At 33.4% G+C, this 15,816-nt stretch overlaps 1 protein-coding gene across 1 annotated transcript in view; it reads right to left on the bottom strand.

Annotated features, from left to right (window-relative positions):
* LOC150101518 (cytochrome P450 2J2-like) overlaps positions 1–15,816 on the bottom strand; it is a 64,198-nt gene that overhangs the window by 11,880 nt on the left and 36,502 nt on the right. Inside the window, exons 8-12 of the mRNA XM_090400821.1 lie at positions 9,996–10,245; positions 9,634–9,761; positions 9,168–9,274; positions 7,180–7,469; positions 820–935 (exon numbers count right to left, since the gene is read on the bottom strand). Of these exons, the coding sequence (XP_090256947.1) occupies positions 820–935; positions 7,180–7,469; positions 9,168–9,274; positions 9,634–9,761; positions 9,996–10,245 (891 nt within the window). The remainder of the gene's footprint in view (positions 1–819; positions 936–7,179; positions 7,470–9,167; positions 9,275–9,633; positions 9,762–9,995; positions 10,246–15,816) is intronic.

The raw sequence follows: 15,816 nt of genomic DNA, 5'->3' as shown, positions 1-15,816 counted from the left end.
CCAAAAAAGAAGGGTGAAGGGTAAACAGGGATTCACACTGCTCAATCGAAAATCCTTCCAAATTAGAACCGCCTTTTTAAGTGACGCTTCATCCCATAAGGAATACGGTCGGAACATATATGAACATAATTGAAATTCGAATAAAATATCTTAAATAATGATGTTTCGTTTTAATTGTAGTTGGTTTAGAAAAGACTAGAATTAGATTTCTAATAAAATTTTCTAAGGATTTTCTTACTTTTCATTTTTGTAAGTTTACTTCAAATGCAACGAGATTTCATGGAGTATTGAGAAAGAGAGGATTAAAAACTAACTTTAATGATTCAAATATTTCGTCTCAATCACTGATAAATCTTCAGAGAGTAAAAGTAACACTTGTAACAGACACACAACCATGAAACACGTGACATTGATGACTCTAAAGTCCATGTTAAAAAACGTTTAATTTTCTTGATCAAAAAGCTCTGGAAATACTTTTAATGGGATTATATTGATCAAGTGCATATAATAAACAACTATGTTATACCAACTAGTTTCACCAACTAAGGCTGTTGGCATCTTCAGGGTACATAACAGTATATATGTTATGTACCCTGAAGATGCCAACAGCATCTTCAGGGTACATAACAAACTTAAAATCATCTTTCTTCTAAAGACCTGGTGTCATTCAAGATTAACTTAAAAACGTTTAGATTCCGTGCACTGGAGATGAGAAAATCTGTTTATATGTAAACAAGTTACCTTGTAAACACATTAATCTAGAACAGAACAAAGAACGAAATAAACATGAATGATTTCAATTATTTTGTACATACTTACCAGTAAAGGAACTATTTGGGTCGTTTTCTCGTTTTTTCATTTTTGCTACAAATCCGTCGACATAATTTCCAATTACATTTATGTCCGCATTCTTTCTAGCAGACTCGACTTCATCCCTGTAAACAAACAGCAAAAATCATAACAAAGTGACAAAACTTGTCGAAAACTTGTTGTTGGTTCATTCATAGTTTCATTAAGAAGAAAACTACTATAGTGTGCTAAAATCAGATATCAATATTATATACCTGAAGAACAGTAATCCAATAAGTGAGGATGCAATCATAAAAATAACCAAAAAAAAAATTGAAGAAATGTGTTGGCTATTACTTATTTTATAATTCACGCTGTGCACATTATCCTAAAAGAACAAAAATAAATTATTTAAGTTGCTAATGTTTCTTCATTTTCGAAAAGAAAAAAAACTTTGCAATACACAAAAGAAAGCCATTGAATTATCTCTAAAATCTATTTAAATTATAAAAATTAAAAAAAAAATAAACAAGAGAGAGAGAGAGAGAGAGGTACAGTCGGAGTACGACAAAAAATTGCCTCTATCTCGTGGAACTGACCCTAAAAAACTAAAATCCTAATTAAAACAAAGAAAAAAATTAGTTTCCTAGAGGAAAAAATCCTACTAGCCTTGAGAAGGTTCTAATAGCTTGTTTAGGTCGGCTTAAAAAGTCCAAAAGAAAGTTCTTTTAGTCGGCTATTAAAGTCGAACCTGCAAAGGGTTTCTTCGGAATATCAGTGCTACAATTAAAGGACTTTTCCATAGGGCTGTACATGAACCCATAATTCAAATTTTCATTGGATAAAAGGACTAATAATTACTGAAAACTTCGTTTATTGCAATAATGCTTCACTGGTCGATCAAGATTGTCAGGGAACTCTGTTTCCAAGTTTTATATGTTCGTTCTTGGTACCGTCTTGATCTTGAAATGGATTCATGATCTGTTTGCATTATTATTATCTTATTTCAGACAAATTCGAAGTTTTTTTTTGTCTTGTGTTGATTGTTCTTCCAGTCGATTTTCATATCCTTCACCCGGTTACTAAGGAAATGTGGCTGAGTCCTGTAGTTAATTTGTCCTGATGGCCAGGAGATACAGCCCCTTGCTGATCTCGTATACGACTGATCCGGTATGGATGAATTCTTTCTTGCATTCTTCATTTTGACATGGGGTATCGTAATCTTTCTCTAGCTTCTCTGTAAAGCCTCTCTATACTGGAAGACTGTTGCACAATTCATAGCTCTTAATGCCATTAGAGCACGCAAGTTCCTGAAAGTAACCAGGTTTGGGCAGAAAAAGAAAATGAATCGATTCTCACGAATTTCAGAAAATGCGCTATACCAGGGGCGGCTCGTGCATAGGAACTGCGGAACTGCAGCACTCCCAATTTTTCTCGATTTATAAATATATTTATTAATTTATTTATAGTTGCTTGCAATATTTAATTTTATTATCAACAATCCTATACAATTCTCTTATTTTGTATAAAAAATAATAAAAATCCATCTTGTAGCACTTAGGGAGGGCGAAGGACGCTAGCCGCACTGTGTTTTCCACTGTGTCATATTGCTACACGCGCAAACATATGCACGTAATAGTGAGACGTGAGCTATTAGCGTAATGCTGCACTGTCCTCGCGCAGTTCCACTGTTGTTTATATGCAGTTTGCGCCAGTAGCAGAATGTCTACGTCTCTTTAAACATTTGGACATTACAATTAAAGGATTTAATTGTAATATCAAAAATTGTAAATCCATTCCTTTAATTACAATTAAAGGAATGGATTTTATTTTTAAGTAATTTTGACTTACACTAAACTGTATAATTTTATCGATAATAAACAATATTTTTTAATAAAACAAAACAAAAAGAATATATTTTATATTTAAGTAATTTTGAATTATACCAAACTGTATAATTTTATCTATAATAAACAATATTTTTTCATGTTTAATTTTTTTTTAATTTATACCATCATTTTGATATTTTATCCAAATACGTATACACTGTACTTACAGTGTGTATGTATATTTCGAAAGTTAGAGCACCCCCACGATTTCAAGCCACTTCAATGATTACATTTCTTTTAAAAAAGTTCCAGCTATACTCAAGCGTACACTCTTCTTCTTCTTCTTCTTCTTCTTCTTCTTATTATTATTATTATTAAATTCCACGAAGGGAACGCTTTTTACATGGCTGTGAAAGTTGCGACAACATTAGAAACCTTGGGTTTCTAACGAGTGTCATGCTTTACATGTACATCTATGAATATTCAAATAAATCTTAGATATAAATAACTGTTTTAGCGTTGTGTAAGAGCGATACAAATTTTTCTTTGAACTTCAGAATCTTGAACTATATCTTTATCTTAGAAAACTGGTGTTACTTACAAGTGATTTTACTTAACCTTCTGCCCTCAAAAGAAAATACAGCAATAGATCTCAATAAAGGTAAACTATAAGTATTCTGAGCATTAAAAAAATACTGTATTCAAATATCGGTCATAGTAAGCATAAGCAGAGTGATGACAGAGCTCTTCGAGTCTCATTTGCCGCAGATGGTCCTGCGCACTAACTATTTTAGACAGGAAAGTTTACTACGTGATTTTTATTGTCGTTGGATTCATGCCAATTGGGTCAAGATCAATGAAACAGCGCTGAAATCTCTAAGCAATCTCAGCCAACGATTTTTTTGCCAACTTTGTCTCATCACCTTTAAACAGTCCTTGAAACTACAAGCTATCCTCGGTAAGCGCTTGGATAGACTGGAACAGCGCTTTGTCATTCTCGACGAAACAAGGTCGCCAATCGTCGGAAACTCGACACGACTGGAAGTAAGGAAGAAAAAAAGAAAGAAAAAAAAACTCGAAGCAATTTACGATCAGAGTCTGGAAGCTAAGATGGCTGCCGCGAACAACGCTAGCAAGCGTCACGATTTCATTGCTTCATCAGTTCAAGATAAGATCGAGGCAGAAAGAAAAATGCATAACGACATCATCCTTAACTGCCTTTCGGAAACAGAAGCAACGCTAAATGACGAGATTTGTTGGCTCGCCGAACAGTGCAACTTTGACACCTGACAAAGAATCTTGTCGGTTGTCATCGTTTCGGGCTCACGATTTAAGGAGAGACGAAAGGAATAACCACCTTAATGAAAGTGACCTGTGACTTTCGACAACAGATCTGTGTCGACCGCTGCAGTAACAAGCACGCATCACGTGTCCGATCACGGCCAGATCTGACTTAAGAGCAGCGAGAAAAAAGGAGGGAATTAAGACAAGAACTAGAAGAGAAACGTCAAAGTGAAAAAAACTTGGAAAATAAATTATAAAGAAAGAATATTAGAGAGAAAATTCAATTCTGCAAATAACCAGCTTTGAAACCTGATCCAGAATATTGCATAGTGATTCGTGAAATCCACGTGATCAACAGCACAATTCATAAAATCTTTAAAATCCATCACGCAAATATACGCGGTCTTGGTTCTAACCTTAATGATGTTCAATTCCACCTGCAGTCTGCAAAACTTCACTTACGTTTCATTACAGAAACTGATATCTCGCGCTCTTCAAACACTACTCGCAACTGCCTAGGGGTCTGTACCTATGTTCGCTCCGATATACCAGGCCAGAGAAATCCTGGAATCTCCCTATTTTGATCCCCTTCGGCTAAAATTTATTCCATCAAGAATTCATATGCTGTTTCTACTGCTCTCCTAATGCCAACAATAACTCTGAATTCTTCAATTACATTTTCTTAAATTTTGATATATTCAATCCAACTTTCGTAACAGCGAAGTCATTTTCCTTGAAGACTTCAATGTTACAACACTAGATGACTGCTTCCTTCCAACTTTACATATCAAGCAGCTGGAGAGGTCCAGACTTTTGCAATTACAAACGATTTCACCAGAATACCAGATAACTTCAACCACTCTCCGAACATCCTTGATCTTTTCCTCACCAGTAACTCATCTTAGCACTCTGTGAAAGTTATCAGCTCTGACCTCAATCTAGTACAGATCTCCTTCCCGTGGAGCAACATATCTCTAAGTAAGAACGACTCACATCCATGCATTGTATGCCATAAAAAGGAAGGTAAATGGGACGATCGTCGCAACTTCTAACTCTAATTTCCTTAATCAGATTATTGTTTCTAGTCATCTGAGCCAAAATTTGTGATGAAGGAATCACCGAAACAATTCTCACAGTATCATAATTTTTATAACTCCCTCTTCATCCTAAATTCTGTCTATGCAGTGGTTCTCTCATAGGTGTGCTAAGGTTGTACAAAAGAAGAGTCAGGCATACCACAAGTGGCTTGCATCCAAAACTTTATCTTCCTATATAGCTGACACCAAAACCATGAATAGCTGCACGAAAATCATCAACATATCGAAAACTGATTTTGAGCTAAAAGCCAGAAACTGGCATCCTGCCCAAGTGGCACTCATTCCTTCTCGAGTCTAGCCAGAGCTATTGGTAATTTCTGCCTAACACTTCTCCCGCTACTATTACACAGATGGCAATTCTGCATCATCACCCAGAAGGTAATCGCCAACCACCCAGCTTCCAACTTCTCCACCAATTTTTACATATCTGATCATTGTAAATGTCTTCCAACTGTTCGAAACAATCAACACTCATACCGCGTGTGACCTTTGCCTTATTTCGAAAGAAATCAGAAAAACAAAGTTTCATGGTCCTGATGACATTCCTCCAGTTGTTCTAAAGGTCTGTTTTTGATAGCTAACTCCCATTCTCTGACATCTATTTACATTTTCTTACTACACTGGTACCTCTCTGTCCTACAGTCTATAAAGTACCCCATATGCAACCTATTTCTAGGAAGAGGGTGAAAGATCTTTATCTTTAATCTATATCCAATTTCTCTCACTTCAATTCTTTCTAAAGTAATGTAAAGAACCAGTAGCACCCAACTATCATATTACCTTGAAGACGCTCATCTAATAAATGAAGGACAGTATGGATTCCTTGACTGTCAATCAACAGAAATCTATTAACCTATGGCAACCATTCAGAGACAAACGCCATAGAAAATTTTGGCTAATCTCAAGTGGTTGCCTTTGATATATCTAAGACTTTGACTGAGTCTGGCACAAAGATTCTATATATAAACGATCAGCTGCAGTGGATTGCCATTCCAGTACACAATTTTGAATGACATCATATTACACTCCTCCTTTTCGTTTGACAAACCTGTAAATCACAAATCATTACAACTCCAGAACTGTAACATGTACTACTTAAATTCTGATCTTCAAAATATTAGTCAATGGGCATTAAATGACCTTGTCCACTTCAATGCTAGCAAAACACAGCTCTGCATTATTTCCCACAAAAAAGAACCATACTCCTCCAATCTTACCCTTGACTATCCAAATCTGTATCCAAGATGAGATTTACCTACTTGTAATAGCTTTCTTCAATTCTGTTTAACACAAACATATTCCAAATATTGCCTCCTCTGCACGAAAGTTTATTCAGTTTTCTTATTTCGTTCGAGGCATTACTTTAACTTCCACACAACTTCTAATCAAATACAGGTTATAAATTGCCCAACCACTGGTCTCATATCAGAGGTGGGTCCTTTAATAGCTCTCTAAAAATTCTGGTTTCTGTATAGAAAACAGCAGTGGGATTGATTGACGATCCTCTTTCATTAAGACAGTCCACTCACTGTCGCACAGGGGTTCACAGTTTCACAGCTGCATCTCTTATCAATACTACTACGGCCACTGTTAATCAGAATTGCCATCAATATTTCTCCCACCTTCTTACAAATCCGTCCAAACACCTACAATAGCAAACTCGCAGAACAAATTTCTTCCTCTCATCGTTCATCTTTTCCGCTGCTGCTATGCTCTGGTATAGACTCCCATCAAAGCACGCGCTTCCCAAGGAATACAATCCACATCTTTTCAAGTTAAATGTGAACACGTTTCTTATTGACCATTCATGGTTTTAGTGTACTATACGTTGACCAACCTCTGGATGGGGTCACAAAAAAAAAAAAAAAAAAAATTAAACGTAAGGAATGTGACTTGCAAAACCATATTTTTTGACACATAGATTTATTTGTGCATCTTAAACATATTACTAAATGTTTAAATGGCAATATACAATACCATTCTTATCGCACAGGTCTTATTACGATATTTAGATTAATAACAAAAAATTTCTCTATTTAAGGTTCACTTATAAAATCGTTACACATAATGTGATATGTATAATCTTTATAATGTTATGGTCTTCATCAGTGAGAATATTGAAACAAAATAATAACAGACAAAAATATGTGATGTAAATATTCCAAAAGTTCTCTACTTACTCGATAAATCTATTAAATGTCTTAAGAAGTTTGATTTGTGGCAAAAAAAATAAAACTCTAAGTAATAATGAGGACAGCCAAGGAAAAAATGTAGGCATATCAAATTCTGGAGACGATTCATCGCTAGCATCAATTAGTCCTTCAAGATACTTCAATTTCGTTTCTTCTAAGTGTTTTCCGAAAATCAATGACGTGATGTTGTTGATGGTGCTGCGAACAATGCTAGCTCTTATGTCATTTGGTTTTCCATTGAGCGCTTCGATTGTTTTTATAAAAGCACATATTTCGTCCTATAATATAAAATATAATTAGTGATAGATTAATAATACTGAACTTTTAAGCTATAATGGAAGACAAACATAACATCAAATAACATATAACAATAACATTTAAGAACACTATCATAATACATTTTATGTACTCGATTTTAAGAAGGACATCAACTAATATTTCTACATGGTTATAATGGTTATAATTGAGAAAACGATAAACCAGCCTTTCTGGCAGAAGAGAATGTTCAATAAATCATCATACTGCCTTAGTGTAAACTATTTGATCATAAAAAATATGATTTAATACCTTTACAACAAAAGTTTATTATCCTTTGGCGATAAAGATAAAAAAAGACTTCTGTTTCTGTGTACTAACATACTTTTATTCTTCGTCAGAAAAATTACAAAACGATTTTATTTGTACAACATAAACATTAAATTGATTATAAATTTTCGCAAGAATACTTTAAAGTTAAATGGCAGATGGGCCTTTAGCGTATTCCAGTGATATATCTCTTTGTTGATTCTGGAATTTTTACAAACACGTTTTTTTCCCTTTTCATTTGGAACCACCAAAGTTAGTATTAATGTTATCTGTATTCCGATATCTTGAATTTATCCAAAAGATTTAAAATATGATCATGAATTAAATCCGATTATTGTAGTTAATTTTGCAACATTAACTTCGTAACGTTTTTAAATACAACCATTTCTTCTTCGTTTCGAAATGCTTAGAATTTTTATAATAGAAGTAAATCCATACAGGACGTCCAAGTTATCAGCAATAAAAGTAATAACGCTGTTTATGCTAGTAATGGCTGTTTGTTTGATTGAAGGTTAAATGAACACGTATCATCTTGGCAATCGGATATTAAAAATTGGGTATATTAGCACACTAAAATATAATATGTTTAGGAGTAGACAACTGTTTCTAAAAAATCAAAATCAAATAGGAATTCCCCGTTGAATACATAGTGAATTATTTGTTAAATTAATGTTAAACTATATCGCTAATTACATCTATTATTCAAACAGTTTGAAAAAATAAATAAATACATAAAAATATAATAATTGTGTCGTACCATAGCAAATGACGTGTCAAATATTCTTAGAATTTCTTCCTTCGTTAACGTTCGATTCTAGTCAACAATTAGAGAAACTTTTAATGTCTGTTTCTCAGCATATTTCAGAGTTATCTCTGGAGTAGACAAGTAGGATTTATCCCCTCCCCCTTGCCAAAAACGCGTGGTTTTAACTGTACATTCAGAAGGTCTAGAGTAGAACTCAATATTTCAGATAGAAACCTTAGAAATAAAAACGTTGAGATGACTACAGTTTTCTGCAGTAATCTCTCTCTCTCTCCCCTGAAATTCTTGATTCATTGATAGCATTGAGCTCAATGTATCTGAAGGGTGGTCGACACGGGATGCTCTGTAGATTATCACCCTTAATTAAATATATGTTATCCTTTAATTTAATATCTTTAATATTTTAATTAAATAAGCATAATATTTTGAAATGAAATATTTGTAATTTACTCCTTTTCGGTTTGGCAACTAGAGCAAATATCTTTTTAAAAAACTCCAAAATGAATGATATTTTGTTCTTTTTTTTAAAATCTTCAATTTGAATTCTTCTTGTCGTTTGACTTTCATAAGTATACTAATGAAGTCGACATATGAAGTTTCAGATATGTTAGCAAATTAGCATGCTTACCTTTATGCGCTCTTCCATTTGACCTTTGCCAAATCCCAAGTCACGAAGTACATGAAGGGCAAATCTTCGGTGTTCTTGCCATTCAGGACCACTTTCAGACGCGAAACCTGTTAATAATAAATTGTAAATATAAAATATACAAAACAGAGTAGCTCGCTGCTACAATAGTTTCAGCCATATTAATTACTATATTAATTAAATAAAATTTGAAATATTTGAAATGAAAATTTTAAGTTAACTATACGAATTAGTTAATATTAATCGAATAAAAACAAGCACATTCATTTATAAATCAGAACATTGCTATTTTCATTCCAATTCAAGTCATTGGTGCGCAGGATAATTGCATTCATTTATATTTAATTTTAATAGGATATTTGGTAGTTTACAGTTTACTCACACTGATGTTATACCACATGTTATACCAGAAATGCATCCAAGAGAAATAAATGGCACTTTTTCTTACTTTTATTTCCAGGAAGAATGTTCAGTTGGTTTGGGATTGGTCTCCCTAAATAATTCGGACTGGTAAAGGCGTTTTTTGCGCTTTCAAAATCGTTTAGACAAACAACATAGCGACTTCCAACATACGTACTAGAAGACAAATGAATCACAAGAATTAAAACAGAATTTTTTTAATATCCCCAATAAATATACTAATCTACAAAAGACAAGCAATTTAGAAACATTAAATTATAAACAGTCGGGAACGTTCATTACAGTTGTAATACAGAATAAACATTACTAGAAGTCACAAGAGTATCATTTATTCAATTACATATTTTAATTAGATATTAGAAAAGTTAAGTTTATCTAAACTACTCTTACCTGAACACCGTGTCATATTTCTCAGCAAGTTTTACTAATTGAAAATGTGCATATTTTTTAAGAAATGGATAATACCCCACAAAAGGCAGGCCGATTGGACCAGGAGGGCGCCTTTGTCTTAAGCGTGGAAAAACAATATATGCGCACAAAAAGAATACAAACACACTGATGGTAGCTGTGGTAAAATATTCCTTGATAACATTTACGAGCTGAGTTAACATGTTTCTTAGGTTAAATGGTAATGTTGATTATATTAAATAAACCAATGTACAACAAACACTGTCTCAAATTACTGAGTTCTGTTCTCTTTGACAGGCTTTATATTAAATTTAGGAAGCTGTTGTCAGGCGACGACTTACCGTGTGATGTTTTCAAAATAGCTTCGTGCCATCTAGCGACAGCAACCTGTACTACTATGTTAGACAAAGGTAACATGACTTGGGCATAACAAATCATGGTTTATCTCTTCAACTACTGCTACATATTATCTAAAAATATATTATCTAAACATGTTTACCAAAATGATCAAACAATTTGGTAGACGGAAACTTCTGATTATGAATATTCGAAAGGTTAAATTTATTTGTTTATTTACAACAAGCTTTTCGTATTTTTTAAATAAACCTTTTCAAGCAAAATCACTCTTTACTATTTTAAGTAACTTCATAAAATAAGTTATGGTTAAATGTACAAATGAACAAAACAGTAATTCAGTACTGTAGTCATGCGACGTATCTGAACCTTATCGAAAACTAAAGATAGTAATTCTTTCCCCCTCTCACCAAAGTATTTCTGACATTGACATGAGCGATAATAGTGAGCGAGCTTTTCAGACCTGTGGTATAAATTTACAAAGACGTTCCATGAGAAACTTTTATCTATCATTGGCGTAATTTCTTCTGAAGTGACCCCTTCTTTCAAATGCACCCTCAAAAAATGCTTTTCTCTTTTGGATTATAACACCTGTATACCAAAAAACAATGGGCATCATTGATAAAGCAAAATTGAAACAGAACAAACCTTTAAATGTATTTTGAAATAAAGGTTTCCCTTAGCAACAAGAGTATAATGTGCAGTTTGCGAATAATGAAAAATATTCGAAAGAAAACGTTATACTATTTACGAATAACCACTCATCGCAAATAGATAAAATCTTGCGCAATAGGATCAAAGTCATACCCTTCTGCTCATATTCGTTATCAGAAGAGTTGAATATTCTGAAACCATATTTTTTTTTTTTTTAACGAAAGATCGGATAACCTTGATTTAGCAAAACAACTCGTAGTAGGAATACAAGTTGCAGTATCATTATTAAAAATAGCACTTGCTTGGCTGAAAGGTTTTTAAGTAAGTTTTGAAATTCAAAAACATTTATTAAAGTACTCTTTTCGGGAAGCAGCATTGACGAAAACTGTACGGATGGATTTTGAGGTAAATCGTAATGAACTTATAAGCTTAAATGCATTGACCAAGCAAATCGTACAAGGATCAATGTGTACACATTTTTTATATTAATTTCTATGAGGCATAGTTTTGCATATACGACATGAAAGAGTTTATATATTTAATGTAGTTAAGTAGATGAAATGGAATCTGTCTTTTCAATTATTTGACATGGATAACATCTGAACAAAAAGAAAAAACTATCTCTAATTGTTTAACAATTGAGTCGATATCACGAACATTTCGGCAATGTGATACGAAATATAAAGTAGATACGATTGTTATGCGAATGGCTTCCTACCTTATTAGTGAAAAGTAATTTCCTGTTTATTGTTTCATGTTTATCCTTACTTGCTTGGTTAATTCGTTATCATATCTCAGATGCAAGAATGTACCTTATGAGAAGAAAACTGTACATTATATATAATTTCTGGATTTTGTTTTTACCCTAGAGGTAAAGATTTGTGTTACCTCTTATCTTACCTCTTTTTCGTTCTATCTTCCTGTTTCTTTACAAATATTCTTACCTTAACAGATAAAACAATCTGCAACGGATCTGCATTCACGGCTTTAAAAATTAAATATTTGTAAATACATATATAAGTTTGGAAGACTAATTTATTTATTACTGAAGTGCCTTCTAGAAGAATATTGATATAAGTATGTTGTTGACTTCCTCTTTATTGTTAGTAAGTTAAATTATAGGCAAAGTAAGTGATCATCCTCCATTTAGTAATGTGTACATTATTGAACAAGAAGGAATGTGTGCTAATAGCTAAATACATCGAAATTTCAAAGATATTTACTGTATTGTATAAGAATATACATATTGCGTCAAGTGGACAGTTTAATTCCAGATTTTTGGACAATTTTTCCAGCAATCATCGCTCATCAGTGTTTACTGTTGTACTATCATTAAATGTCAGCATGTAGTGGATGGATGGTAGTTTTACGGCTGTTAATACCACCATGGGTTCCAATCCAACTATGGTACAATCTATATAAATGGAATACAGAATTGCACCATTTCAATGGATGATGGGATGATGGGAATTCGAGGGCATTTCTGTTTTTCAAATGTTGAAAATATGCGTTCTTGCAGTAATATGAAATGCTTTGTTTCTCGAGAATAGTTCCCGTATTGTGCAGCCCTTGAAAGAATATAATATCATAGCTTTTCATGTGTGGCAACCATAGAAATAATACAATTAAAATATCAACATTAGTTAGTGGAAACCTTGCATAAAATGGGCGAAAAATCACATTCCCTTGCTTCGATGAATGTCACATATTGACGTTGGAGGTTATCAATGTTTTTTCTATATTATCTCTGATATGTTGCTCTATCATTATAAACGCTATCATGAAATCTAAACTGGAGAGATTGAGTTGACGAAACTTCATTTATACGTTCTTCCATTTAACTTTTACCGAATCCCAGATCACGAAGTACGTTTTTCTCTCCGCACATTTCCATTCTCAAACGCAAAACCTGTTGATGAGTAAAATATTAACAGATAACACCAACAAATAAATTCGAGAAACTGATAGTTCTAATTGTAATTTAATTGACTAGAACAATATATTTAAATAAATAAATAAGATATGACAATATTTGAACCGCATTTAATAAATATATATGTATGCATAGAATAAATTATGCCCAATCCACCTACTGATGGAGTTATGTAGTACTATTTCTTAAAATTAAGTACGGCCTCTTTCATTGAACAACATTTCACCACTATAATTTATATTGTAATAGTGCTTTCGCAATTGAAGTTTTTATTACAAAAGCTATACTTATATATCTGTGAATGATATTCACAGATGTATATGTGCAGCATTGGATATGCGAATAACATTTCATTAACGACATTTTGTGATGTGTACTCTGAAGGGACAAATAGTTTGTTGAACTAATAAAACTTTCCTGCAAATTTATTCGTCATTTATCAGATCTCCAATATTACATTTCCAGCATGGCATCGTAGAGCTGTTTATCTAACCTTTCATCCCTTATTCTGTGATAAGTGTTTCTATTAAAAGAAGGTATTTCTATTCATATATTTATACGATAAAAATGTCAGAAATCTCTCTATTATCATTTTACTATCATTGAAAGTGATAAAACTTGCTTATTTACTAGCTGTATTTTCATCAGAAAGATGATATTGTAATCTGTAGTTTTGCTAAACAAATTTACTTCTAAATCAAATTTCAAATGTTTGGGTAAAATTCGTTTGATTGCTAAACTGGCAGCATACAATACTTTCTTGTATACTGCTATAATCAACTAGAAGTATACAAGAAATTATACTGCTAGTATACTTTCTTGTATAGTGCTACTCAATATGCTTCTATTATATAAATAAATAAAAAATGGTAATTTCTAAAAATTGCCATGAGAGGAGAGCTGCTATATTTAGTCTTCTTACTACTTTTAGTAATATTGGCCTTGATGTTATGGATAAGCAATGTTTATAAATGTATATTTATAAACATTTCATCAAGATTCATTTTTAGAATTATGAAACTTGTAATTTGTGGCATAAGTAATTAATACGTGTTATTATGAATTGTATTGCATAATACACACTAGTTTAATGTTTCATAAAGTTTCCCTTACACATTCTCTTGAATTATTAAATATTATGAGGCTAAATGTAGGATGTCAAATTATTAGTATTAAATATTCTATTTATTTGTTATGAATATTAGTAATATTCATTCTCAAATATCAGTTGAATACAACTGAATAATGTATATTAGCATTATTAAAATTAATTAACATTACATTCAACTTATGATTTAAAAACTACATTGGATTTCACATTGAAATCAAATAGTTCTTAAGACATTATTATTATTATTATTATTATTATTATTATTATTATTATTATTATTATTATTATTTCGGGCTACTCCAGGGAGTCCTTACACTCATCGAGGGAGGCCCTAAACATCTTGTCCACATAACTATTCGACATTCTCACAGTATTTTTATCATACCTTGCCTTGAACTCGCTCACTGTTCTAGCACCCACAACAGACTCTGGCAGCTTATTCCACTCATTCACCACTCTCCAAGTAAAAAACCTAACTCTAACACCCTTGCTAACCACACTCTTGCCCAGTTTCCATGGATGTCCCCTAGTCCTCCCACCACCACCAGTTTTGTTCTCAAAAATATCTTCTAAATTAATCTCATAGAAACCCTTCAGTAATTTGAATGCCTAAATGATATCACCCACCTCTTCCGCCTATCAACCAATTTCTGCAACCCACAAATCTTCAACCTGTTCTCATAAGGTTCACTCCATAGACATGCTATTATCTTGGTCACCCTTGTCTGAATCATCTCCACCTCCTCCGCCATCAAGAAGAAACCCTGGGGCCCAAATCTGGGCACAATAGTCTAGATGGGGTCTTATCAAGGCTCGATGAGGAACAATAACTTGCTTGTCCCTGCTCGACAAAGTATTCTTCAGTAACCAAGTGATTTGATGAGGTGATTTAGCCACTTTTGCAATGTTCCCCCTAAACTTAAACTCCCTATCCACCAACACTCCCAGATCCCTGGCCTCGTCAATCTCCTGGAGTACAGTTCTACTAATGTATTATACTGTTGCTAATCTTTTCACCCCAAAATGCATAACCTTACATTTTGCCACATTAAATTGACATCCATTCTCCTTTTCCCAGTCCCGCAAACTATCCAAATCATCCTGCAAAATTTTGACATCCTGTGCATTCACTATTGCTTTACCCAACTTTGCATCATCAGTAAACAAATGAATAATTCCTCTCAGATCCTTTCCAATATCGATAATGAACAAATTAAACAGTAGTGGTCTAAGAACAGAACCCTACGGCATATCACTAGTCACAGGCCCTCTTTTGGACTCTACTCCTGAATTAACTACTCTCTGATATCTCTCCATCAACCACCCTCCTATCCATCTCACCAACCCTATATCCATCCCCATATGCTGCATTTTGATGATTAGAATTCCATGTGGTATCCTGTCAAAGGCCTTAGCAAGATCCAGTAGAATCACTGTAAACCCATTACCCTTATCCAGTTCAGCTGTCACTGTGTTATAAAACGTGAGCAAGTTACTGAAGCATGATCTGCCCCTCACAAAACCATGCTGTCCCCGACACAGTATCCCATTTTCATCTATCCATTCCTGTGTTTTCTTCTTGAGTACATTCTCCAATTCCTTGACAACGACTCCTTATATGCTGATCGGTCAGTAATTTGCAACAGCATGCTTGGAACCTCCTTTATGCAGTGGAACTATTTTCCCCTCTTTCCACCCCTCGGGACTAACCCAGACCCGAGACTCAAATTAAACAAAATGGTCAAGGGCAC

This window comes from Typopeltis vanoorti, chromosome 11 (genome assembly GCF_054136105.1).
Source record: "Typopeltis vanoorti isolate ZY-2024b chromosome 11, IOZ_Tvanoo_1.0, whole genome shotgun sequence".
Lineage (NCBI taxonomy): Eukaryota > Metazoa > Arthropoda > Arachnida > Uropygi > Thelyphonidae > Typopeltis > Typopeltis vanoorti.
Note: the sequence above shows the minus strand (reverse complement) of the source record. Positions and strands in the feature narration are given on the sequence as shown.